The sequence below is a fragment of the Calliopsis andreniformis genome, chromosome 3 (assembly GCF_051401765.1).
Source record: "Calliopsis andreniformis isolate RMS-2024a chromosome 3, iyCalAndr_principal, whole genome shotgun sequence".
In the NCBI taxonomy this organism is placed as follows: domain Eukaryota; kingdom Metazoa; phylum Arthropoda; class Insecta; order Hymenoptera; family Andrenidae; genus Calliopsis; species Calliopsis andreniformis.
In genome coordinates this window covers 23853351-23881209 of record NC_135064.1, presented here as the reverse complement: position 1 = coordinate 23881209, position 27859 = coordinate 23853351, and the positions used below count along the sequence as shown (strand labels likewise).

Here is a 27859-nt window from a genome sequence, read left to right as displayed (position 1 = left end):
ATATCGCCTCGACCACACAAGTAGCTCTCTGCACCTCGTCGAGCTTCCCCTTCCGCAAGATATCGGATCCGAATATTCACGTAACCTCGCCTATGAAGCCGAACCTAGTGGTTTCGACTGCTAGTTGTTCATGCATCCTTAACAAGCAATCAGAGCGTTTGTCTGTCTTCGACGTGGAGCTTCCCCTTCAAACTCTCGCGAACGCGTTTCACGTGCACACACATACACACAAAACACACACGCTCTTGTTCACGCAAAAAGGAAAGAAACACACAAAGGTAGATCTAAAACACATATTACTGTAACGATACTATAGCCTTCGCGGTAGTTTTGTGTCAATTAATAATGTAACGAAAATGGTTTAGCCGTGTTTCTCGACTGGACAGAGTATATAACGTACGTGTACGTAGGTGTTAAGAAGCTTTCGTGTGATAATCGGGAAACGTGTGGTAAATGTTTTACGTCAGGATGGGATGGGTGCGTAGGTGACATCTGACAGGCTCATGCGCGGGAACGACGCACGAATCGGGCTCTTCTGGCTTGTTGGCCGAGGCCAGGGAGCACAGGGGTTACTACACGTGAGAAAAGAGTGAGAAAAAGACCGATGCCGCTCGTTCGGGCGGATATCGACCGCGATGCTAAGGTTGTGTCCAGTTGCTTTTTGGGGAATGGACGTATGTAGGTGTTCGCTGTTATCAGAGCGCCTCACGCGCGCGAGAACGTTGCCCCGCCTGCGATGAAAGCTACTCTTACCTTCTCGCTTTATCGCCCTACAGTTTGTGGAGCTCCAAAAAGCTGGGAGACGAGATCATGAGATGTTGTTTGGCTCCATTTTCTCGAAATTTTATGGATCTTCTATTTTGAGAAGTTTTTAGAAGAAAAAGATTATTTGAAACCTTTACACTTTAAATATTTAGGAATTTCTATTTTAAACGTAGCTGATGATGTTTCATTCTTTTCCACTCCTCCATCTCTATTGGATGTTCTTATTAATATAACTCGTAGAGCTGAACTAGTAAATTTATGTGATTCGTAATCACATCAAATGGCTGTCAGAGTTTAAAGAGTAAATTGTCTGGAAGCACGAAAAGAAAACAACGAGTAATTCCGGAACGTGACAACGTACAAAGAAGGAAATACGTGGTTTCAACAGAGATTTTTCAATTAAGAAAGCAACAAACGCGCGGAGGAAGCTTTGTGAGTGACGGACAGAAACGGATAAAAGACTGAAGCTAAATGCACGTAGACAAGCATTGGGAAAGCTTTGCAATTAAAAGTTGCCGAGTTTCTCAGGGACACAGAATTACTTCCTGAGCGACAGTTTAGAATTACAATTTTTCTCGCAAAGTTCCATCCTAACGCTTGGCATAATTAATAAGTTTAAGAGGAAATGTCCACGGGGGCAGAATAAGTAAAAAAATAAGGCTTTCGGAGGACTGATCTCTTAACTGCTCGGGGTAATTAATGAGAAAAAGAGGAAAACAAATTCACGAATAAATAGATAATAAAAGAATAACGACAGCAATTTTCACGAAACTAAATAGCATATAACAGCAAAATGTTGAAACTAAAAACTTGTGAAAATATGCGGAAAATGCTATGCTAAGCCGGATATATCTTTTTTATTCACAGCAGCGCTCGCTGTCGCCTTCCCATTATCGTGGAAGCAAAAATCGAAGAAGAACTTCGCGTATCTTCTTTCCGCACTTCCTCGAGCAGCTTCGCGCCCGTGCATTAAATTTCCGCCTAATTCGCGAGCGTTTTCCACATCTGTTGCAACGTCGTCGTCGATAAATATTTTCCGCGCAGTTTATTGCATTCGCGCCGCGCTTATTTCTTATTTAACGATCAAATTCAGGCCAGCCGACAATCTCTGTCGAAACCACCGATTTCTCGTGCAGTAACAACGATTTAATCCGCAGAATGGACACATTGGAGACATAATAGTACGAGAAACAGTACAAGTCCAAAATTAGCTATTTTCAAATAATCCCGTAGTCTGCCCCAGAGTATATTAAGTGAAATAGAAAACAAGCAGATTTAATACTCTCTAGCTCTGGGATCCAGATATTCAGTGTGCACAGAACTAGACGAGGGGATCAAATAGTTATTTTAAAATGTGATTTTTGGACTTGTATTGTTCCCCAACTTACCGATTCAATTCCGATTTCGCGATTGAAAACGCTGCTCGCGAACTGCTGGTTGTTTATTCAGAGTCTCTTAATCCTCTAATCCTCTTTAATATTCGTCGACGTTTCGCAACCATATAAGAAACGCGTTTAACTCGAAGCATTTATCATGGTTCACCAGAACCACACGTGTTCCCATGCAATCTAGCGGCCGACGAGCGAAATTATTGCACGCCATAATGTATATCGTGTAGTCGGAAGTATCAAAGCCCCGAGGTCCATTATCTCGCGGGAGGGCACGAGGTCGACAGTTTTGCGCAGTTGCGTCGCAGTTCGATTTTTTGCGAGGCGAAAATCGTCCGGGCGATTCGTAACGAAATTTCGGTGACTGTGTTCGCTGGAAAATACACTGTCGTTTGAAAGTTTGGGTGCACGCTTCGTCGAGAGGGAAAGTTAGCTGGAAAAAATAACCCGAATGTAGTGAAGTTGCTTTAAATTGAATAAGTACAATATATGTATGCTTGTTTTGTTAAACGCAATTCCCTTAATTAGTGTTCTAATTCTTAGTTAGTGCTCATTTTACAGTTTCAGGCTTTGTAGATTGTTAATTATAACTGAAGAAGTCGCATTGAGTTCCTGCGAGATTCTACAGAAGCTAGAAGGGATATAGTAGTGACATAGTCAGACAGTTTAGTGGAGGTAGTTTTTCGGTAACCCTTTAAGCAGATAATTACCGTTCTTCTTTGTTATAGAAAACAGGTGCAACGTGAAAAATTATTGAGATGAAGGCAGTCTATAGAATGTGGACAATGTGTACTCAAGCTTTTTAATCAGTAGTGTATGTCAATTATATATACGTAATTAGACGCATACGAAGCAGGGATAGTTTTCTACGCGCGCTTTTTATACCACATGATCAAAATCTTTTATACGAGAATCTGGAATCAGAACTTTTCTATCAGTATATTTGTAATCATCTATTTGTGAGTTTATAGACAGCCTTTTAAGGAAGCACCGTTCGACCCTTTGTAAGTGTGAATTTTCAATTTTACATGGGTGTATTTTCTATCAAAATCTATTTGTCGTACGCTTTTCGAGAATGACTTTTCTATAACGAGCTAAAAAGCTTTTTCGACATTCAGAAACTTTTATTCTGACATTTTTCGAGCGGGGAATCACTTTTAGAATATGATCTTTGCTAATGTATATATCTCTCTACAAGAAACGTCGAATATTTAGACTGGCGTACAATAATTTCCTGGTTGCTTCAAGAGTAAACAATTTACGTTTTTTATTAGAATTTTAGAGGAAAAAAAGAAGTTCCTGCAATAACGAAATGCAACGTCAAGCAATTGTTTATTAAGCAATTATACTCTGAACCCTGTTAGCTGATAAAGGTTAAGGAAAAGAGTTGAAAACGTCTCTCGATCTCGCCGAGGAAACTTTCATTTCCTACAGGTGGGGCGACTCCTAACAATGTTTCGTGCAAGTCGCTAGCATGGCGCAACTTCCGGAGAACACACTACACCTTACACCAACTGCTGACAGCCCCCACTTTTTCAGCAACTTTTTTACAAACGAACTTCTTTCTAGCTTGTAACGCTAAAAATTCATCGAATTCTAAAACTATCCGGTAGCGGATAGCATTAAGCTTTATAGAGGTAAGACTAATTACAAATTTTAGGATAAACGAGTCGATGACGTGATACAGAATTTTAGTGGTGTACAATATTTGTTCAAATTCGTCGAGAATAATCGCCAGCTTTACTACTTAACTACCCTTAATCCATTTACAATAAACTACGTACATACGTACATACATTGCTTGCCATAAGCTTGGAATCAGCTTGAATAAAAAGAAGGATTCTCTTAAAAAATAAACAAATCTAACTAATTAAAAAGTAGAATTAGTAGAAATATTGACTCCCAGTCAGAAAAAATTACTGAAACCTGACAACTGATTCCAAATTCCTAGCACCGTAAGTACCCACCATAAATTCCACTAAAAATTCCTTTATACCACAAAAAATAGTCCATTATATCCACCGATAAAGTGAACTTACAATCCTCCAAAGTGCATCAAGGCCAAAAATTAGTACCGAAATCAGAGTGCAGTTTAATTACCCTCGACCAACACGAAACTCTCGTGCATGAAATCCAAGCAGAGGGGTAGAATCTCGATAATCATTGGTCGAGCTGTATCCCAGGCTTTTTACCTCACAATTTATAAAAATATTATACACGACTAAAATTCGAGCTGCGTTCAGCGTCATTAAGCTCGTAAGAGCACGATACACGCGTTGCTGTCGAGCGTCAGCACGAGCGCCTCGCGCGTGCACCCTTCGCGAGGGGTTGCTATCTTGTTAGCTGCATAAAATGGCTTATCGACGCGGCATTGAGTGTAAATTTAACGAGCGGTTAAGCCGTGCCCATTTTATTCGGTGCGTGCTCGCGTGCGTGCACGCGTCAGCCGCGGCCACCCCCAACGTTTGCAGGACAAACCGCAGTGAACTATGAACTGTGGGATGACCAAGTGAACGTGGGATCAGCCTGCACGCTGCGTGGATCTATAAATGGCTGTCTAGCACAATTAGCCACACTATGCTACTATCGTTACACACATACAATTCGACATGTCTCGTCCGCGCAAGAACTCGTGTCTCTGCAAGCGTCGCGGAGACACGCGTGCACGTTGCTGTCGTCGATCACCTGCGCTACTCGCGTCTCCTCGACCCTCATCCATCATTTTTTACCCCTGAGCTGCTGTTCTCTTTCCCAAACTTGTTTCGCGTGCATTGTTTGGATTACTTCTTTTTGCTATTAATGGGTTACTCTGTTATTGCTGTTGAGAAGAGAAATTTGTTTAGTATTTTGTTGTATTTTGTTTATAGTTTTCAGTAGCTTTTTGTTTTATTCTCTTTTTGGGGTTGTAGTTGCTTTTATGAGTCTTGTTTTTGCAGTGAATGTGACCTTTGATTTGGGTTTTTCGTGGAGGATTGAATTTAGAAGGGAAATAAGTAGAATAGATAGTAATGGATCAGCCAGTCTTTTATCTTTAAAATTTGTGCAGATTTTTCTTAATTTATTTTTTGTTCCTGTTAGTTATATTTCATTCACTGTATTTTTATTTCTTTTTTTGTTTCTCAACTTCATGTATCTCTATTTCTACCTCCATCTCGCTAAACTTCGATTAAAATTCGAGCGCCCAATGCAATTGTATCGGAATGTGAATCGATCAGGATACTTGTATGCATATCGATTGTGGGTGTACAAGTTTTCGCAATTTTCGCAGTTCTTCCGTAAACCGTATGTAAATTTTGTGGCAAACATTCCCTTTCCAATAACAGAGGGAGTCTTCCATTTACGTATTTTTACCTTTACTTTGCAATTATTTAACGTAGACTTTTTGAAAAAGTTTCATTCAGTGAATATTATTGCTCAAAAGTGTGATAAATAATTTTAGTTAGACAAGTAGATAGACTCCACAATATTTTTCAGTTAAACTATTCAATATGTATATCTTTCTAACACTGAAAGCGAAAAAACAATTTTTAAACATATCGATATATACATATAAAAATCCTTCTAAAAGAGTACACAATTTTACGATAAATTAAAAACTATCTACTACTGTATTAACTATCGTTTTACTCTATACTATTTCGAAACTCTATTAAAAGAAAATAACAATCTAACGACACGTTTCTTGTGCAGACACAGATATCGTTGATTGACAATGTCTCGAAACAACAGCTCGTAAAACTGAAATCAAAATGCCATTTCGTTTTTCTGATAGACAATAGAAGTAAATCACAGTGAAATTCTGAAATAGCCATCCAATGACAGTTCTAAAATCCCGTATAAAATATTTATGCGGAAAGTTCCTCAACCTCGGAAATATCCACTTCAAACTTTTATTCTTCACAATTACATCCCTGTCACGAGTAACGAGACCCAATGAATGTCTCTTCTCCAGAAATTATCATCCAGAGGGCAAATGTCTCGAAATATAGGTCGAATTCCACTACCATCGCGGAGAACATGAGGATCATGATCCATTGAAACGTGACCTACTCGCTCCTTCATCTCCGCAAGCAGCTTTTTATTTCAGAGACTTTCATTGATAAATATCTTTTCAGCCTTCTCACAATCACCATCCCGTATGTTCTAGCCCATTGTTCTCTAGCAATGTTATCATTACGTACGAAGCTAAATAATCCCACCTCTAAACGCGAATTTATTTTTTTCCTAGAGAAGGATAGTGTCTTTGTCGCGAGCCAGAGAATAACGATGGTTGCGGTGAAACCGAGGAGAAGGCATCGTGCCAGAATGTCTGGAAACCGCTGGTCCACGAAGAAGGCTACGAAAACAGGCTTTTATGCAATGTTACGTGGACTGCGCCCTTTGCGCAGAGAAACAGACGTATCCTCGCGACCATCCCACTTCCCTTATTGCCCCAGATGCTCTAGTTTTCATTCTACTCGAAATGAATCAGCGTCATGGACAAATTCCTCATGAAATTAGACGAATATCGCTGAAATTCAAATCCCTGAGTAGATAATTTAGAGTCTTCTTGCAAAAAATAAAATACTTCACATTTTGATTGTGACTATAAAATTGCTATTATAGCTTCTGATTCATTTTCTTGACATTCTATCGTTCACCTATTCTATTTCTTCACTTTACTCTTCTGAGTTTCACTTCTGGGCTATTCTTCTTCTACCTTAGCTCATAACCCTTGTAGACTTGGGACCAGCTTTCTGCGCTTTATTATATTAATAAATTGTGTCTAGAATTACAGTCGCAAATTTATTCTAATTCTTATTCTATGGCGTAATAATTTTATTAGAAACGCATAGGATCAGAGATAGACCTATGGACTAAGACAAACAGTAAAGAAATTTATTATAGAGTCACGTACAATCCTTTCGTTTCGACACAAATAGATTCCACGAAAAAAGATGAAACTTACTAAAGTGAATCACCGTTTACCGACAATATCCACTCGTAGGTAAATGTATGAAAATTGATGGATCAGGTACAACAGTTTCCGATTGTAACATTTCTGTATGGAATGTTCGAGTAAATCGAAAATGCTGTAGAAGGTCTATTTCCTACAGGATTCAAATTCCAGGAATATGGAACGCGGAGCATTTGAAACTCGAGGAAAACTGGATAATCGGCTGGATCAGAATTTCCATCTCGAAGCACTTGGAAAATGAAGAACTACTTTCTACACGAAAGGCAGTTGAATTCGCCGTAGGGTGGAAAAATTGTGCGAAATTAACAACGCGATTTAACACCATCTTTTGTTTTGTCCCGCCGCGCCAGCAAATTTTATTCGATTACGCGGCGCAAGGATGCACCTGCAAATTGCATTAGCGCGTTCTCCGAGTGGTTGCCGCGTTTATGGTCGCGAGTAATGCTCAAAGTGCTATGTACGAGGCTGAACAACTGTACATTAGAAATTCTATTAAATTGTACATACAAATTCTCGAACATACTGGTCTTACACTTAGAGCGAAAAGTCTTGAGAATTGGAGGAACGAACTTATCGGGTTTAAGAGAATTCTGTAAACGTCATAGATAGAGATTAATAAATATACGGTAGTCGAGAGTAGAAATTTCTCACGATACCACTGTGTATCAGAAAATGAATTTATATGAGAAACGATGGGATCAGAGAAGATTATATTACTATAACAAATTTATATCGTAGAGTGCACGTAGAGCACTGATTTAGGACACGGAACTGCGAAAATGGCGAAGGTTTTCTCCCCATAGAAGAGATTGGAAGGTCTAGGCGTCTATCATTCACAAAATATCAATCCCTCTTCACATATCATTGCGTCGCAACCTCACAATCACCATAACACGAGTTTCCAAGTCATTTCACTGTCGTTCACCATCCGAGAACTACTCATTAAATCCTTCCCCAAGACTCGTGAAGCGCAGATGAACGATAACACCCCAGAAGCTTTATCATGAACGTCACCTCGTCGAGGCACCGCGGCATGAAAGGTTCCGCGTAAAATTTCCTTGAAGCAGGTACAAAAATTAGAAGGGAGGGACAATGGTAGGGCTCGACTACTGTGGATAAGACGAATCTCTGTTCCAGAGTAAGTAGAATCGCCAAAGAGTGATCCGCCATAGTGAAAAGATACATATAGGTTCGTTTTAAGGATTTCTGGGCGTCGAGCACTGCTTCGAAAGCTTCCCAGTGGCTACCAACGTATCGCCGAACGATGATATTAATAATAATTAGTCAATATCGATGTTCCTTGATCGCGCGTACCCCCGAAAGCGAAAGACTGCCGCGGCGTCTCGACGAGCGGCCATCTTATCGCACTGTTTCATATCATCGGTGTCGTTTTTCCATTTCTAAGCGTTCATATCATCAAAATACGGTGGGGAATCGCGTCTACGTTAGTAATCTCCGTCGTAGTCGGAGCGTAACAAAGGATTTCATAAGGCTTCTCGATCTAGCGTTAATTTAGCGGTGCTGGTCGAACGACGCTTAGCGTTTAAACGAAATTTAAAGGAAAATAACGTTGTTAAGGCCTAATAATAATAATAACAAGAGCAACAAATAGATAAACGGACAACTTGTTAGCGGTTATAAGTACACGGTATTTTCGTTGTTAAGTAAACGCTTGTCAGAATTGTACTCGCGAAGCGATGCTACTCCACGTAGATGTAATAACGTATAGTAACTACTCAGTTGTATTTACTTTGCCTTCGAGTGCGTCTCCGTCTATCGAGGGTCGGTAAGACGCCGAGTTCACGAGTGTTTCCTCATTCATCCTCCTTGGAACGTTGCATTTAGCTTCCCTCTTGCATCTTTGCCTCCTACTGCCACTTCTGTACCTGTTTAAGATGAGCTGTATTTACTTTTTCATGGAGCCACTCGCGTCATCGGTATTCTAAAAATTTGTGGATCATAAAAGTTGTTTAAGTTATGTTCAGGTCTGCTGTACTAGTCATTTTGAAATATGGTAGGAGTTTTATCATACTTTTTTTTATGATTCCATAAAAGTAGGAATCAGTAACAGAAGTAATTGCTATGTTCAATTTCCTCGATAACATGACGCTGTCGTTTGGACCGGATTTCATTTTTCGACGTTCGCCTTTGAAATTAATTCACGTCACCATTTATTATAAAAATGTTAAAATACTGAATTAAATTATCTTCCACTATAAAGAGGAAAACCAGGAAATTCTACTAATGTATAATTTCGAAAATTTATAACTAGTACAGAATATAAGAAAAATTCAGAAGAGCAGACAAATTAATTTCCACAGACACCTGTTAATTTAGCAGTAATTCTCTTCCAGAAATAGTTACATCCCACAAAAGAACATACCTAACATTCATACTTCCATTACTCTAAAAAGCATACTACCAATTTTTCATAATCATATCCTCTACAAAGCTTCCCTATTTTTGCTATGCAATTTTACAGTTGCAACCTCCCCGTTCCATCGAAAAAACTAATCTCCATCGATCATAGAGAATCTTTCGCAACGACCCCTCGTCGTCACCTAGGAGACGCCCTCGAGGGCGCCCACTTGGTGGCTAAACACGAACAAACTAGCAAAGCGAACGAGCAGAAAAGAATGAGAAAAAAAAAGCGATCGCATCGATACGGGAAAAAAAAAAGAAGAACCGTCATGCTCCAGCGTTGTCTAAGCTTCTCCGGGTGAAAAGAAGCCCCCTTTTCCGCAAGACTGTTTTACCGCGAACGAGTGAGAGAATTAGGGCAGAAGCAAGGGCGGAGGGCAGAAGGACGGGGGAAAGAGGGTACGGGACGACGACGGCGAAGGAGAGAAGGGACGAAGATACCTGCGGCTCTAACTCTAAATAACTTATACTACTTGTTATACGCTATCCATAAGTTTATATCGTATCTCTATCGTGACAGAATTTACGAGTATCGTACGTGATATTATATTTATACGGGCTGTTATCACACTGTATCTCCAATCTTCCATTCCTCCGTGCGGCAACGGGCGAACGAGAGAGAACGAGAGAGGAGGCGCAGGCGAGTGCAAACGCGACGAAGGAGGGAGGAAGAGCGGGCGGAGGGGATCCTAGAACACGAGAGAGTAAAATTCTTTACACGCCTCTCCTTCTGGGACTCGGGGTAAATATTATCGCGAGATGAGGGGCCACTGCGGGAGAGTTCCTCGGTAAAAACATTTCGAGCTGGGATCGCGGCGAGTATTGGTCGAGGGAGAATAAAACGAACAATTTCGTTGAAAAGTCTCTCTTCCAGGAGAATGCGAAGTCTCGCCTCTCGCCTCGAAGACGGCACCTATCGAGGTTCCATAATCAGAGTCCTCTAGCAGGCGATGTTCTTCGAAACGAACCACGCTCTGGATCTCTTAATTAACGAACCATTCGAGGAACAGGTATCCGTGAAGAAAGACTGCTGGCGTGGTGGAAAACGTGGAAAGGCATTAACGGGGAATTACTGGTTCACTTTCGTCGCGTTTAACGCAACGCTGGGCATCCAGGCTGCAAATGGATCGCTGTTCGCGATGGCAAAAACGAGACAATGGTGGAAGGAACGGGCGAGGTGACAGCGGCCGAAAGAAAGCAGCGAGTAGGAAGGAGATCTTAATCAGAGTCAACAGGCACGGAAGGCTGGTCGAGGGGGGACGTGCAAAAAGGTAGCAGAGACGCTGGTACACGAGGAGACCTTGTTCGTTTCCCGAGGCTGTAGAGGCGACTCGAGGCGAGAGGACCGCCGCCCTCTGCTCTTCCTCTCGAGTCCCTGATCTGCGCTCGATTCTCGGTTTCATCGGAGCTTTTCTTACCCTTAAGTCGACGAAAAGAGACTGATTTGTGTACAGGGCAAAGCATTGTGCGTGCGCGGCCACGGGACCGCGGGATAAGTTGATTGTCTCTGCGGGAGCTCGTTTGGCAAGTGGAAAGGTCGATGATAGACGCGACACAAGCGGCAATCGATTTCTCCGCGGGTTCCTGTGGCCGCGCGTTTCCAAAGACTGTGTACAATATTTTTTCGTACGCCTGCGCCATCGTTCGCGCGAACGCGCCTTCTCCCTTTGGTTTCTTCGAACTGTTACTAGGCTTGTTTTTTAATAAACTTGTTTTTTTGTTTGTTAGAACGGCAGCGGAGCTGGTGGCGAATCTGGCGGACGAGGAAACGGGTGAGTACCATCATCTTTTATCTATTATATATCTGAACATAATAATTTATTAAATGGTAGTTTACGGAATTTTTTATTTTAATTGAAGAACACTAATTGTTACTGAGTAACCATCCTGATAGAAAAAGAAACTAGAAATGAAAAAATATATCTCAATTTTCTAAATTCTCGAAACAGAAATTTCATCTGCACTAACCTACTACTTGCAAATTGTAGTCTAGAATGTTAAGAATAAGTATCTGTTGGTAGAAATTCTTTCCTCCAGCGAATTCCAAATTTCTAGAGAATGAATAAAGCAAAGGATTTCTCGGCCTTGAATTCTTTGCTCCACTTGCAACAGAAGCCCGAATTTCATTTCGACAAATGTGTCGACGAAAAGAAAAAGATCCTTGCCATCCTTTTTCTTTGGTCTCGAATGTAGGCAGTAGAAGATTTAATAAAGAAAATTTGCTTTCATCTAACAATTCTGTCCAAAGAATTCGAAGCCTTGAGGAAATGAGAAGGAGCTGTATACGTGCAAATTCTCACCGTCGAACATTGTCTGAGAAGGTTATAAAGGGGATTGCTCTCGTGAATGACGACTCCCTGTCTGTTCAATACAGGGGAATCAGCCACAGACTGTCCTTTCATCTACACTTTCCTTTTTTCGTGAAGCTGAAACATGCACGCTAAATCAAGGGATTGCGAATATGGCTGAGCTTGCTGTAACACTTTATAGTCTATATGAGAGGGATGGCTTTATTTACATGATTATGAATAATATTAATTTGCATGGCTATGAGTGGTATTAATAAGAAATTATAAGGAAGAGGTAGTAATTGAAGGAAATTATTATGGAATGAGTAAAGAAATTAGTTGAGAATAATTTTGTGTAAAATTAGAATTATTTTACATATTGAAGCATTAAAGTTCTCTGGAAAAAAAGTATGCATTTAAATGCAAAGTATAAGATCGAAGATCTGGGAATCTGGGAAAATCCAATATAATGTTAAAAGATAGTATCTTAACGACTCCATCATGTAAAACCTGCGGAAATAAAATGTTCGCTACCAGGATTTATGATGGAACCATAGTTCTCGTTTGCTGAACAAATGTTTAAATTAATCTAAAAAGCCTCAATAATTATTTTCATATTTAAAAGATGTTACAGTGTTATTGCTCAACTCTATTCAGGTGCCCTGATCTTCAAACACTAAATTATAAAATAGTTGTGTAGATAGAATACACAAACAACAGAAATTGATTAAAACTTCTACAAATAGTAGAAACTTCACTCATACAATCTGCTTCCAATAAACCAATCCTCTAGTTAGAATCGAATTGTCCTAATTGAAATCAGAAAGAATACCACCCAATTGCTCTCTGATTTTCGAAGCAAATCTCAGGAGAGGTTTGATCTCGACAGCAATTGACATAAAAACCAGAATCTTCGATAAGATAAGAGTGCCTAGAAGAAGGTCAGTGTTCAAAGTGCCTCTTAATTGTTGCAAATCCAATCCAGCCTTCTCTTACATCCAATTTAATCGATAAGCTTCTTCATGTGAACAACGTCTCGTTGTCTGTAAAAATCTGTAAAAATTGAGTTTATCGTTGCTGTCCCAGACACCAAAGTTCACGAGATAGCAATCCAATTCGTCCGACGAGCGAGCAAAAACGTCTTTACACTAAGGGCGATTCCTTCTAAGCAGCCTGTCGTTAGATCGACTAGATCGTCAGTGCTCTTTCCTCGAAGCTCATTAGACTGAAAGCCACTGACCATTCGTATAATTCCTTTGTCGTAAAATTCGATAGTTTCTTTACCCACGTTTAATCGATCGCCTTACGACCACGGGCAATCGCTGATTACATGTCGAAACGTGAAATCGATTCTTCTGGTTAGAGTACGAGAGACTCAGTAACACGATTCTTGTAAAGCGTTTTGTAAACCTATTCGAGGTTGTTTTATGGTTAAGAAAATGTAAAATAGCACGAGGTTGTTCCATGCACAGAATTGCAATCTTGTTGCATGCTTAAATCACGCGATAAAAAGGAAGGAAGAAGTTAAACTCGAAAAACGTGAATAATGGCAACCTCAAGCTCATTTAGAAGCAGAACGTACTTCAGAGTTGCATGAATTATTACGAGTCTTGGTATTGTAGAAGAATAATTATTAAAAACTTGCACTAATCTATAGATGAAATTGTTATTAATAATGTGTGTAGCTAAAATTGTTACTATAATCACTACTTTCTGAGATAGATCGATCCTTTGAAAAGTATTTCGCGGCAGCGCGATATCGCGAGTTCCATCAACCAAATCACTTGATAGAACGTCATTATAATATTCCCTCGGAAGACTATAAATGCAATTCAGAGACCATCAGAGCCTCAGATCACTCTATGGCTTCGCCAGAGACAGATCCCCCCGAGTACCCAGGCTTCCTTAACGAGTACCATAAGATACTCCTTATGGTCATACGATCTCCATGTCCCTTATCACCCCCATATTAGGGGTTGCCTCCTGGTCCCTCGGAGGACTGTTGCCCTCCCTCCTCTCTCCTCAGTTCTCAGTCCTTTCCACCCTCTCTTCCCCTCTACCCTCTCTTCTGACTTTTTTCCTCAGCCCTCTTCCCTCCTCTCTCCTCTCTCCTCTTTTGTAATTCTGTTTCCACAGCCTCCTTGTCTCTCCCTTTCCCTTGCCTCTTCTCAGTCCTTTTCTCCGCCTCCTTCCCTCTCTTCTCTCCTCAGTTCTTTCTCCTCAGTCTTTTTCCCCCTTCTATAAATTTTCTTCTGAGTTTTCTTCCCCCTTCTCTCTCCTCAGACCTCTTCCCCCTTTCTTGTTCTCTGAACTCTCTTCTTAAAAGTTGAAAGATGTTTTTACATAGGTGAAACTGCAATTAATTGCCAAAATAAATTTTCTGTAATTTATTTTACAAATAATGAATGATTAAAAATTGGAAGCGTTGAAATCCTGTGATTACAGCATGTATAGTTGAAGTGAAACAATGACCTCTTAATCTCAATTAGCGAGGAAGTTCAGGTGCAAACTGTGAAACTTACAACCTACACGTGTATCCAGTTACTTTACTGATCATTAATCTTCATATATACCGTAACTAAACTCCTAAAGCTTTACAGAAAGGCAATTTCCTAGTGTGCTGTACAAATCTGTATTCAATATTGATCTCCACACTCGGAGAAACATCTCCAACATTTTAGCACTATACTAATAATTTTGGCAATGTGTGACGAAGGAAATACGAGAAGCTTATTTTTCTCATGTAACAGTATCATGCTCTTGTAACGGTACACTGTGTGTATGAAAAATATCACGTTCACGCAGTGTTGTCGCTTGGATAAACAAACTGAAAAAGAGAAAATTTAGTTACACCAAGCGTTATCACAATGATGGATTATATTACATCGTAGTTAGCAGAGTAGAGCTTGTCTAACATTAGTTTGCAAATCTGCGAAGCAAATTCGTATAATTAAACGTGAACTAGGGACGAATTGGGTCACCGTTCATGCGGAACCATAAATCTTGGGGGCGAAACCATTGAAATATGAATTCTCTGCCTCCTCGAATACGAAATTTCTAATTTATAACGCTTTCTTCCACCCTAAAAACCTGATGAAAGACGAAAGATATACGCGTTTAAAATTTATAACAAGGACAATGCTCAGTTTCAATTTCAAGTAAATTCACTCTACTAGTGCCTTGCAATTAGAAAGAATATCAAGATGATAATGAAGTCAGATTGGATAACAGGCTGAGTTAGTATACCTTAAAACTTCTGATCGCCTAAGTAGCTCGACGAGAACTTCTTCAAAGAGCAACTTCCCAATTTCATTTGAAAGTTCGATTACTTACAATCTAATATCGATTCAGGCTCTAGCGTAAGTTGGAAAAGATTTATTGCGATCAGATACCGTCTGACATGCGATGGTTGCACGACCCAAGTCTTCCGTGAATCCTAAAGACTTAAAGATTCTACAATCTTAATTATGAGATTACTCAAGTTACCTAATCTATAAGAATAAATATTCGTATTGGTAATATCACTAACTTAGAATATTTACCTACATATAAAAATCAATTTATATAGACCTTATTTATTACATACACTGTATTTCGAAATTTTCAATTTTCGCTGCTTGAGTTTCCACTATTCTTCTTCACTAATTTATGCATTTCAATTAACGATATTAATCTAATTTCTTTCAGACATCCTGGAGACAATCCTTTCTACAGCAACATCGACAGTATGCCGGACATTCGACCGCGCCGAAAGTCGGTGCCATTGGTCTCCGAGCTGGTACGTAATCGATTCTCCATTATCCTCTTCAAAGAATCGTGTTCATGCATATCGATATGTTATACATGTAAGGGACGCAGAGGTGCACGTACATGCGTATGTACGCGTATGTGCGCCACAAGGACCATCCTAGTTCGTGGAAATGAACAAACGTGACGACGATGTCGTTCTCCTGATTGTTCGTCGTCGTCGTCCTTCTAACTGTCGTCATCGACGTCGTCGTCGTTGTCGTTGTCGTCGCCCAGGTCGTGGTCGTCGCTGTCGGAAATTTTCACGCGTTCCTTTTTCAGTTGCTAGAGAAAATTCGCTGTCGAGTTAATTAACTGGCCGACGCGCTTTAATTAGCCTCGGCAACACAGTGTTTGCGTGTTCACACCCGCTAAATTTTAACGTTCAACTCCTTTCGAACTTTTTGGGAAAATAACCGCGGAATCTGGAGTCTTTTATTTTTCGAGGAAGAGACGCTTAAAGTTTGGAGTTCGATGTTGGTACTGAGGTCGAAGGGGTTGTTTTCGCAGCGCTGCTCGAATCAAATAGAATGTTAAAACGTTTAACAAACTCCTTAAGTTGCACTAATTTTTAGAGCAATCCGAAGTTTCATTTTTAGTTAAGAAACAATAATTTGTCAATTGATCGGAGAGCCAAAGATTTTTTAAATAGGTTTTTATATCTTTAATATCACCTGTTATTAATTGTACAAATTAGAGGCTACGATTTCTTGAAAAGCTTAGTATCAAAGTCGTAAATCGACGTCGAGTTCCAAGCGTTTAGGTATCGATTGATCAAAGGCAGTACGTGTCGAGGAAACAATTTCATAGATCGCCGCCCTAGATATCTCTAAATAACATTTTATGGGAAACATAGATAAAGGGTCCGTTTTGAGCACTCTCATTTCCATTCGTGGCTGAATTAAAAGACCGTTCCTTATTCCCAGATATTTTAAAAGACCATTCGAGATAACACCTGTTGTTCGATTTTTTACATGATTCCAATTCCTGTCCAAAGTTATTCTCCAAATACTTTTTAACATCGTGTACTCCGTTTATTTGATACTGACAAGATTAGATTTCAAGCAATAATAGTTACAAAATTTTTGTGGAAAATAAATTGAAACTGTGCAAATTCAAATATTTCGACATAAGTACATTAAATCTCTAGTTCTATATATTTGTCAGACGAGGGGTACAATACACAGGCAAGGGATTCGTTCAAGTCGTTTTCGTGCTGGAATCGACTACGCTAAACGGGGGGAATAAAGTTTTCCTATTAGGATCTCAGCTTTTATCGTTCCACAAGGCGAAGCGTGACTTTGAGAAAGTGAAACCCACGCTACATTACACCTGTACCCTTTTACGCGAAGTTTTGTCGCTGAAGAAAAACTTGACGTCCTATTAGTTTCACTTTTCCTCAACTAATACACGTAGCATACTTTGATAAAAAAGTCGCGGCTCACTTTGAACGAGGGAAAATAGTGTAAAAAATTGTTTAATTTGTAACTTGACTCTGGGCAATATCCTTCCGCTTACGTTCCACAGTCCGAATTAATTAGACCCTAATTACCCATTCACTCTCGCCCAACCGTATCCTTTCTCGCCATGACTTCAATTCGGAGCCTTTTCGACTCTACTTTCATCCGCCTTTTATTTCTTCCACTTCGTTTTACCTCGCTCAATATTTCCCACGGTCTAATTGAATATTCCCCCTTCGAGCTCGACTCAGCAGACATCGCGGCAACCTCCCCAAGATAGTCGATCATCGATTAAGTATTGCCGATTAAGACGAGAAACGTTGCTCCTCGACGTAGAATCGACGACCACGATCGACAGCGAGCTTCGTGTGACCTGTGCTTAACCGTCCTGTCGGAGTGTGCTATCTCTCCTCTTCCAAACGAAATGTGTGATTCTATTTGTGCCCCTGTCGCCAGAAGAGATCAGTCTGTCGCTCTATGCAAAATCTTTTTCTCAGCGTCGACATCCTCTCCCGAATCAGTTGCTTACTCTGTTCCCCAGTTGAAAGCCCTCTGTTTCTCCATCGACTGGTTTGTTGCATTCTACTCGTGCCCTGTCGTGGACAAGCGACGACGAGCTCTTCCATACGTGTCCTTCTGCTTCCCTGCGCGAGCTCGATTCCCGCCAGACGACGACGTCGAACAAGCGAGCCTGTTCTGTCGCGAGATCGATACGTGCTGTTGCGCCGTTCGAGCCATTTTCGGGGAACGATCGCTCGAATCGCTCTGAAACTGGCGATCCTCTATTTTTGTGGGATCGTCCAACGTGTCTCTCGAGGATGGCTCACCAAAGAACGGTTCTACTCGTGGTGCAACTTGATTGCGTGTACTGCGTTTCGGTGTTGCGTCGTTCTTCGGCAACCCAAGGTTCTTCCAGATGGACCTTACGGACGACTTTGCGATAAATTAATCGATTGCTGCGGCTGAGACAGTAGAAAGAAATATATTTGGTGCGTGAATTGAATTTTGGATCTTGAGAGAGATTTTTTAGCTTCTAGACTATCAGGTTTGCTCTCTCGGTTTTCTTTTTACTGAGAAAAATAAGTTACACGATAAATAAATAGTAAATATTATATGGAATAATGCAGTAGTAAATTCTGAGTACATACTTTTGTTGAAAAAAGAAGGTTCATGACCGTGATACAGTAATAAATAATTTTTGAAACGTTGTCCATTGAATGAGCATGGTAGAATTGTAAAAAAGATATAGCAGATATACAAATATGTAGCTATCAAGTGATCTGCTGTAGTAAAGGATTAAAATAATGTAAAACACAGATATGGAAGCTATTACAATAGAAAGAGATACTAGATAGTGACTTTAACAGTACAGCAATCACTGATTCCCTATAATTCACATAAAAAGGGTAGTTGACTGTCTCACCAGAGATTAGCAGCAAAAATTTATTGCAAATCGTCCGTCAACGGCCCACTATTTATACACTCCGTTTCACTAGTGCTTTGCAGAGAATGCTCGTTCAACGTTACAAAATTTAGCGATCGAGGATTTTCGCCTGTCGAAAATTATATTTCCGGCCGGTGAACCAGAAGCGTCGCGCGATTCAATTTGGACTGGCGACACAGCGTTGAACATTCGTCACGATTGGTTTTGAATACTGGCTCTTCTTTTTATCTGCTTGACCCTCTGGCCATTCGATTCGCAAAAATCAAACGAATCGAGCACTCGTTCCTTGAATTTTATATACAATTTTCGCGGTGTCGCCTCGGGGCAAAGTAGTTCAAATATAAAAATAGCCCGCCATTAATTTCTCCAGCGACATTCACTACTTCAGTTATTCCATTCGATGAATCAGATAGTCGCGTGTTTTTACAGCCCGATAAATCCCGCGACTGCTGGCAAAAAAGGGCAGTCTCAGATTACTATCGTCATCGCGACTCGAGAGTAACTCCAGAGCATGACCTATTAAAAAAGAACGCGCTCGCGAAATTCACGTTCGCCAATTTCCCGCGAAATTGCGCACGACCATCGAACAGAGTTCCAGCTGTCATCGGATTACATGGTTTCATACGTGACAATATTTGCGTCGCCAATCCACTGTTGAATTGCAAGTCGCGCGAAATTTTCCGCGAATAGCATCAAAACTCGACACGTACATGAATGGATCCCTGTAGAAATGGTGATCGCCATATTCGCGTTGCGAAAATCGGAGCTCAAGCGTGGCGTCGGGCCCTTAAGTCTTCGATGGGTCGAGCGAAAAGACGCGATTTGAAATTCGAATCGAGTGACGCCAACTCTGGACGTAAATTGACGCTCGATAGTTGGAACAAAGACGACCGACCCTTTCGACGAACCTTTTACAGCTCTGCATTCTTTCGAGGGTTTCAAAAAGCACCGTGGTTAATTTAGATGCTTCTTTTATAAATATTCTGATGCAGGCCATCTGCATTGCAGAAGGGGCAATTTTGGAGGCAGCCGTTTTTGGCTACAGCTTTTTTGTAAAATGAAATAATGCTATTAGGTCTCAACGATTTGGGGTGTTGAGAGAGTGCTATGGTTTCAAGCAAAAGAAGTTTTGGAAGTAATGGTTTCCCCTTTTGAAGCACGTAGAGACTGTTTTGGGAGAATTTCTTAAGAAGCAAGTCAATTGATCGACCTAGAAATAAATTAGGAAGGAAAGTGTTCTTTTAATTCTTAATTTCCTAAATTTTGGTACACAATCTATCAAACTACAATCGTGTCACAGCTTCTTGTGAAGAAAGTAATGTTTCTGCAGGTTTCTATTGCGGTTTTTTTAGCGGTTTAAAAAACCAGCTTAATCGAGATAGAATGCGAACTTGCGGAGCAAAAGCTCGAGCAAAATTTCCCGTTGAACATGCCGCGTAGCATGTAGCAATAATTACGTATTCCAGGCGACGCCGTATTTCAAAAAGTGGCTCGCTTACGTCACGCGCGCCCTTGCAAGCTCGAAACTCGCGTGCCCGTCTAACGACTTAAATGAAACTCTTAAGTACACTGCTGATCGTGTCTTTCGAGATTAAAAATAGAGTACTGGTTACAACGTTGGTTAGGGATCCCTACCCTTCGTGGTACCCTATTTTTCGAAAAAGCAAGGGAGAAAAATTGCAATCAACTGGACGAAAATTACCACCCGTGGTGCGCTAGAGATAAAGTAATTTAAAAGAGCTTAAAATGTGGTACTTGAAGCTTAAGATCATTAGATTCCGAGAAGAAGTTGTGACATTGTGTGATTACTGTAGAGTAATGTATAGGTAGAGACGTTTGGAAGAAAATTTTTAAAGCTAAAAGATTCCTTCTTTAGAGATATGATTTTCCTGTACAATGAAAGACACCAACGAAGCTGTTTAGAACAAGGCGTGTCCTTATCATTCCTCGCCCAGCGTCCCCGTCCTTGTGTGTTACTTCGATGTTTAAATACCACAATTAGCATATTGAGATTTTCCTCTTGTAAGTGATTAAGACAAGTTGATTGATACGATCTGTTGCTATAGGTGATAAATTTGTTCGAATACTTTATTTTCTTTCTATACCTAAGACTTTGACTACTATGTTAGGGTCTATAGTTATCAGCCATGTCAGTCATGTTACTAGGTTTTACTCAAGGTGTCAATTACTGAGTACTCTTTATCGTATGGGTACTTTGTAAAAATCCTATGAAAAGAGGGATAATACCACTAATTTTAGACTCTCATAAAAATCTTTATATGGTCGTCAGTGTTCAAGGAGGTGGTCGCGATAAAAGAATAGCCTTGGTACAAATAATTTCGCTATCACCCTACCCTATTTTACGAACCATGCAATTTCGTGCTTAAGATCCTTACGCTTCAAGGGCAGCATTAATATTCAGGTTTCTTTTCCAAATATTTTACCCCAAATAAAGAACTCAGTAAATAACAAAACTAAAAAAAAGGTAACTCTTACACCAGAGTTAAGCTGATCGTGACACTGCTGGTAACTAAAGGATTAATCTCCTCAAAACTGTCTCTACTAATCTACTGAACAAGAACCTCCCCTCACGCCCAGAATACTCCCAAAAACGAAACCATAGCCAAGAGAAGACATCGATTTTCGCTCGACCCGATGCATAGACGTTCCGTGTGCAGTCTAGCGCAACCGATATGGACGGGCTTCCCTGAAATTACGTACGTTTCCCTTGACGAGAGATTAGAGGAGGATGAAATAATTCGGTGGGAAGGAAGCGTGGATGGCCAGCGGAATATTCACGAGGGCCTCCGTCACGCGAGCCACCCCTCCTCGAATCCCTCGGTAGTCGGGCCACCCCTTAGAAGTCGACCCGTGTCTGTCACCCTGTATATGTTCGATGTCGACAACTTTTCTCTTAATTGTTGTATACCGTAACCCAGCTCCTTGATGTCCCCACCACCCTCATCCCCGAAACGCCACCCCCATCCGACAAGTGCATTGTCCCGCCGAGTCGAAGCGGAAACGAGAGGCGGCTGACAAGGAAGGCCTCGAGGAATCACGGTTGAGTTCAGAGGCGAGCAGCGGCCCGCTTTGCTTTCGTTCTAGACGTTCGCGTTAATTCTCGAGTACGATTGCTGAGATGTTCCGCGAGCATTATGAAGTCGACGGGGCGAAAAGCGAGCGAACGCGCCGCTGAACTCCAGTAATTCCGGGTTTTCGCGCTCACCGACGGGGAATAATGTTCTGGGAGAGGGTTGCATTATCAAACGCTCGCATATATTTGGCGGGTGTTTGGCCCCCGTCAAAGGGAGGAGGAGAACGGTTGATTTTTTTCTGGGCTGCTTGAGAGTGTGCTTCAAAAATCAATGGTTTGATAAAAAAGAAGTAATGGGATGCTGGAGGATTATCCCCGTCTCGGTGAAGTGTATCGATTTTCACGTGTGTCCCCCGCCTCTCGTGTCTCGAATCTCTTACTGTATTTGTTATATCCGTAATGTATGAAGCATTTTAAAAAAAGAGAAGGAAAGCGATACACGTACTAACCGGCATCTAATGCCATTTTCTTTGTTTGTTCTCTGTGGCGCCCGTTGTTGTATCCACCTGAACACCTGAAAAAAAAACAAAACCACTCACTGAAAAAAACCTCTCAAAAAATCTCAAAAATTCGACCTCCAGGTCTTGAAGGTACTAATTAAATGCCTCCTTAACGAAGTTTAAGATAAAACGCTTGTTGATGGCTCGCATTCTGCATGGCTTGCTTCAGCGAAATCTCTTCGTTTGTGTTCCACCTGTTATATGCTTGCGCGCCTTTTTTCTTTCGCACCTAATGGCTGCTCGAATTAAAGACAGAGTATGGGTAAAACAAGATCATAAACATGGGCCGTAATGCAACATTCATAAATTACTTTTGATTGCTTAATTAAGAGAGTGTAAATAGTTGGTAGTAAAAGACTCGCGAATTGAGTAGTAATTGTTGTTGTGTAAGTATTTTTGTAATTGGCTAGTAAAAGTAATGGTGATAATAATCATTGATCAATAAAAAACCCTCTGAAAGTTAAGAGTACTTATAATTTATTAAGTGCAGGTTTGTAATTCATAATTTGTAGCCATTTAATCAAAAAAGGTTGATTAAGAGTCGTATAGAGGTGTATCACTACTAAAGTATTTCAATACTTCAGACAAAATAAAAAGTTCACCTAGTCTTTTCCTATTCAACAAAAGTGCTGATTGTAACTTAACAGTACCCAGTAATCAAAGTTCCAATTATTTCTACTACAATAATGATCATTAATATCTAATCTAATTACACAGAACCATGAGAATTATCCCTAATCAATACTGCTTCACAACTACTCTGTCTTTAACGCAACTTGGGTATAGTTCAATACTTCTATGCCACCCTTACCAGTTTTCAAGAGTACTCCAGCACCTTTGATTTCGCATGCACGCCCCTAGCTCGAGCAACGCAGTCACCCCCTTAGCTTGAGCTCGCGCGCGCATAATCGACTTAATTATTCGCCCGTGATTCGCCGCCGCGACGTAACGGAGATTTTATAATTGAAGGATTAAAGCGACGTCGCTGGCGCACGTTTCGCGTGTCGCGACGTAATTACCACCGAACGCGATATCATAGACATCTTGTCGCGCTAGATAACGAGATACCGCGGTAATTAACCAACAGAGACAGACTCCCGATGCTTCCCCTACTTTTTGCCAAACAAAATAATGCGTTGCTCCTGCTGTCCCCTATCTTTCGCCGATCTGCAATCTGCCACGTTTCGCTGGTCACTTTGCCGCTTTGGTCTGCAAATCTACTTCGCTGGGTAACGTGACGTATCTGGAAACCCTCTAGAGGTCCCAGACTCTCTTTACTACTAATTCGAGCGACACATCTCGAGAGATCAATCTTTCAGAGAGACCCATCCTCTGGAGGGTGCCCGACACGCTCACCCGCGATTTCATTTCGTATTTCAATCTTCTGAGTGTACCCGCACGTTAAACTGTTTCGCCACGAGCATCGTATACAGCATGCGTAGACAGAAAACCGTAGCTGATAGATACGAGGACCGTAGTTATAGTTAGACCATCGACTAGACTCGACGATTCGACTGCACCGCGGATATATCGACTTGTATCGCGAGCTGTCCCCCTTCAGCTCTTCCTTTCTCCCTAAATATATTATTCTCTTTCTTTATTTTCTATATTTTGCCCGCGAAATCTTTCTGTTCGGAGGAGTGAGAAAGGGACAGCGAATAAAAAATGCGCCTAAGTTAGACCAGTGCTGTTCGAGCTCTACTTCACCACTACTGGCGATTAATCCACTTAACCCACTCGAGACGAAAGATTTCCTAGAAGACGATCCCCAGGAACCGAAATTTGTATTTTGGTCCATATGTTACACACACCTGGTGTGTGCTCTGTCTCGAATGGGTTAACATCGTTGACATAAGGTCCATGGGCCAGTGGTGGTGTTAACATGTACAGCTTTTTATACTGAATGAAGTATAGCTTGTAGAAGAGCCCAACAATAGAGAGCACTGGTTTAAGCCAAATTTTTGTCATCGTCACAGGATTGTGGCACCTACTCCGAATTTTTGGTTTTCACGGAAAGGTAAGCTTGCGGGGGCGATAGAAAAGATCGAAGAGTCACGGTGCTCCGTGCGGAAACGCTTGACACACGAACACGCTTCAGAGTGTAGAGGGGGCTAATAGGAAAGGCGAGGGGCGAAGCGCGGAATTAGTGCTCGAAACTCGAAATTAGCGGCCGTCCTCGGGGACAGGACAGTAGCGCATGCATCGAGCACGGGGCCCCGTGCATAATATCTTAATTGAAATCTAGCCAGCCGCAAATCCTGTCGCTCCACGCCTACCAGGCGCCATAAGCTAATTGGATTAGATTCTCTTCGTAGAGATTCACCAATTCTATCTCGCTCAGCCTTTCACCACCAAATCTGTCATTAATTTGTATTCCCCGCCCTTCCACCAGTTTTCTTTATCTACTCATTTGACTTATCCAATTTGAACTTATCTTCCCAACCATTGTCGATTTATTTCATCGCGTTTCATCCTGCTGTTTCTGTCTCCCATCACTCTGTTTTTTATTTTGTTTAAATTCGACAGTTTTATCCTGTTTTTTTTTTTTTTTTTTTTTGTTTTTTTATGAGACGGTGGTTTACTCTATGCAGTTTTTGAGCACTGATTCTGTTTTATCAGTGTCTGTAGAATGTTTAGTATAAGTGTCTTTAAAGCGAGGACACTGACACGTTTTTGAGCAGAGCTCTTCGATCTTGATGGTTTTGATTCAGTTTGATGCAAAGAGTATCTTTAGCGTTTTTATTTCAGCTTTTGAGAAAGTTTTCATTCAGTCTCATAGTTGATTGAATCTTTTAGTAGCTGCTGATATAAACTTTCATTTTGCCATGCGAAAGTATGAGTATAGATTAGGATTTAGTATGTTATTTGATAATGTATCGAAGATCGAGAAGCTTACTCTCTGTCTGCGATCAAACGCTCAGAGCACGGCTTTCTACAAGCCATTGTAAATAGAACACGTTTCATCGTGTCTGTACATAGCATTTGTAAATAACGCAGATATCTTAAATATATTTGGCATAGATGATTCTTGGAAAATTCTAATCTCTGTCGAAATGCACTTCGCATTTTGCATCTGAAAAAAATACACCATCGAAAGTATACCTCAATATGCCAAATGTAATTCTCGATGTCACACTTCAGCGATTTTTATTTTATCAGTTGATCACTTTTCTCAATAATTTCGCAAGTAGCCAAGTGACATCGACCACAGTAAAAAGCAAATGCATTTTCTTGTGATTCTGTCATTGTACAATCTCTATGTTCAAAGAAACTCGTGGAACCACGCCAAAAGTCACTTCGTATTCTTTTAGTTCCATCGATTCGTTCTCATCATCGTCATCTTTATTTTTTCGATTCACCCACCGTCCCCTCTTTTCAGTTTCTCTCTTCCTGCTCTTTATCTCTGTCTACACAATAGAGAGACTGGGAAGGCATTGTCCCCGAAACAGATGAGCATTAATTTCTATCTTTTCCCAGACAATGGCGGCGACGAAGAGGAACGCAGCAGCAGGCCTAGCATCGGCGGTTCCGAGAGCAACGTTGAACGACGAGGAGCTGGTAAGAATTCGTCCTTTAACCACTGTCACCCTTTCAGGCATCATCGTCATCCTTCGCGTCGTTTGACAAACGAATCGAGAAGAGTATCGTTGCTCAGCGACGAAAAAGATAACCAATCGATTTTCTGCATAAAAACCGATCGTCCTCCAAAGAAACGTCTGCCACACCTGTTTTTATCGTAACTTCTTTCGCCCTTCTTTCATGGAAGCTGATAAATTTAACTCAGAGGGAAAAAAGAATTTGATCCCCGACGTTTCTCGGATTTCTACTAACCTTCTCTCAAAGGGCAACTGTGAGGAGTCGCAGCCAGCAAAAGGCGATCGTTTTTTATCGCGGAGCGCGTCAAAGAAGCCCTTATCGGGACGGAAGGTAGACTCGAATGTCGTAAACGAAGCGCAAAATCAATAGAATCAATTCCTGACGCTGTCGGAACGTCGCTCGTTCCTCGAACGCCAAGACCTGTCCCGAAGTAGCAGTAAAAAGCGTTTCCCACGCGAACAGGGTAGATTGAAATTAAAAGGACGCTTCCTCGAGTCGAGAATTTTAATATCCGCCGACGAACTTCATTAGAGAAATCTTGATGGCCAATTTTCGTTTGGATACCCACGATAGCGCGGGAACTCGATAAAATCGTGTCCGTTTCAAAGCCTCGCGAAATGGTGGGAACAAGCATCTTGAGTCGGTCGTAAGATCGCGAAGGAACGATAAGCAACGCAAGGAGACCGCGAGGCAGCTACAATATCTAGAAGATATTATGGTTGCACTGCGCTAATATCGTTGGAACTTGATTACATGGAAACTTGGAGCGATAAAATTGTAGAAGATAGTGTGGTTGGTTTGAAGAAGTAATTCGAGTAATATCTAACTGTGAAAGATATGATGCAAATGATATTTTAATAATGGAGTCCTGTAGAAGTTTAGCTTGATGCAAAATTGCAAATTTCTACGTAGACCACACCAGAAAGTAAATTAAAAATTGTATATGGGGTATAAAACACTCTCCTAATAACAAGACACTCCATTGCTACTTTAGTCATACAAATGATGATGCATCGAAGCAAACAAGAGGTTCTAGAATGCTTCAATCATCCTCTTCAATCATAAAACCAAATCCTTCATTTCTTAGAAAACTAATATCCAGTCCGACATCAACAGTTCTCCATCAATTTCATCATATCTTCCAACACAAATTCAGTAGCATACCAGGCCCTTATGATCAGCCATTTACGATACCTAGACACACTTCAGTAATACTGCATATTAAATGCAGTTATGATTTCAAGTGAATGAATCATGAGATTTGGCAAGACTCGATGTATCGCTTCAGTTTCATGATCAATATGTATTCTCAGTGGAATCTCATAAATGGTTGATCACAAGCTCACATACAGACTTTTTAAACATCTTAGATAACTCGATTACGCGGATAATCTGCAGGCCACGTTCAAACCAGCCACATCATCTAAAATGAAATAGGTCCAGGAAAACGTAGTTTCGGTATAGGAAAGGAGACTAAGGCAGCATAAAATAGGAAGATAGAATTTTCGATGACAGGGGACCTCAGGAAAAAATTCGTAACGAATTATGGTGAAACGCGATCTCATCTTGCGAACAATATCCTGCGTAGCGAGTTGAGCTCGCAGTCGAGACACAGGGAATCGTATTCAATATCGAAGTTCAGTTATAGATCCATCTTTATAAGCGTCATATGCCATGTAACTTTAAGCTGCGACCATGCAACCTCGCGCAACCAGTGAACGCTCTCCGTGGAGCTGGACTATAACTTCTGATAACTGTTTTTCTTTTCACATGAACTGTGCTGCATTTTATCCTCATTTCCGCGCTATTTTCTTTCACGTAAGTGTGGCCCAACCTCTGTCTCTCTCACTCTCTCTCTTTCTATCTATCTATCTATCTATCTCTCTACATCTCTCTTCTTTTCATTCAAAACTGTATTACTTCTACTTCTCTCTACTCTATTCTCTACCTATCTCTTGCTCTGTCTCTATCTATCTATCTCTCTCTCTCTCTCTCTATCTATCTATCTATCTGCCTCTGTTTCTGTTTGACCACGTTCTGTGACACTGAGAGAAGCAACGTTCGTAGCGATCCTAGATCCGAGTCGTTTCTTCTAGAGGCTAGGGTGAACGTCATTTGCATAAGTATTTGTACAGAGTCGTCGCGAGAATTGCTAAACG

At 40.9% G+C, this 27859-nt stretch overlaps 1 protein-coding gene across 1 annotated transcript in view; it reads left to right on the top strand.

Annotated features, from left to right (window-relative positions):
- Nucleotides 1-27859, top strand: part of Unc-13 (unc-13) — an 87881-nt gene that overhangs the window by 14546 nt on the left and 45476 nt on the right. Inside the window, exons 2-5 of the mRNA XM_076374896.1 lie at nucleotides 11260-11303; nucleotides 15507-15597; nucleotides 22185-22193; nucleotides 25581-25661. Of these exons, the coding sequence (XP_076231011.1) occupies nucleotides 11260-11303; nucleotides 15507-15597; nucleotides 22185-22193; nucleotides 25581-25661 (225 nt within the window). The remainder of the gene's footprint in view (nucleotides 1-11259; nucleotides 11304-15506; nucleotides 15598-22184; nucleotides 22194-25580; nucleotides 25662-27859) is intronic.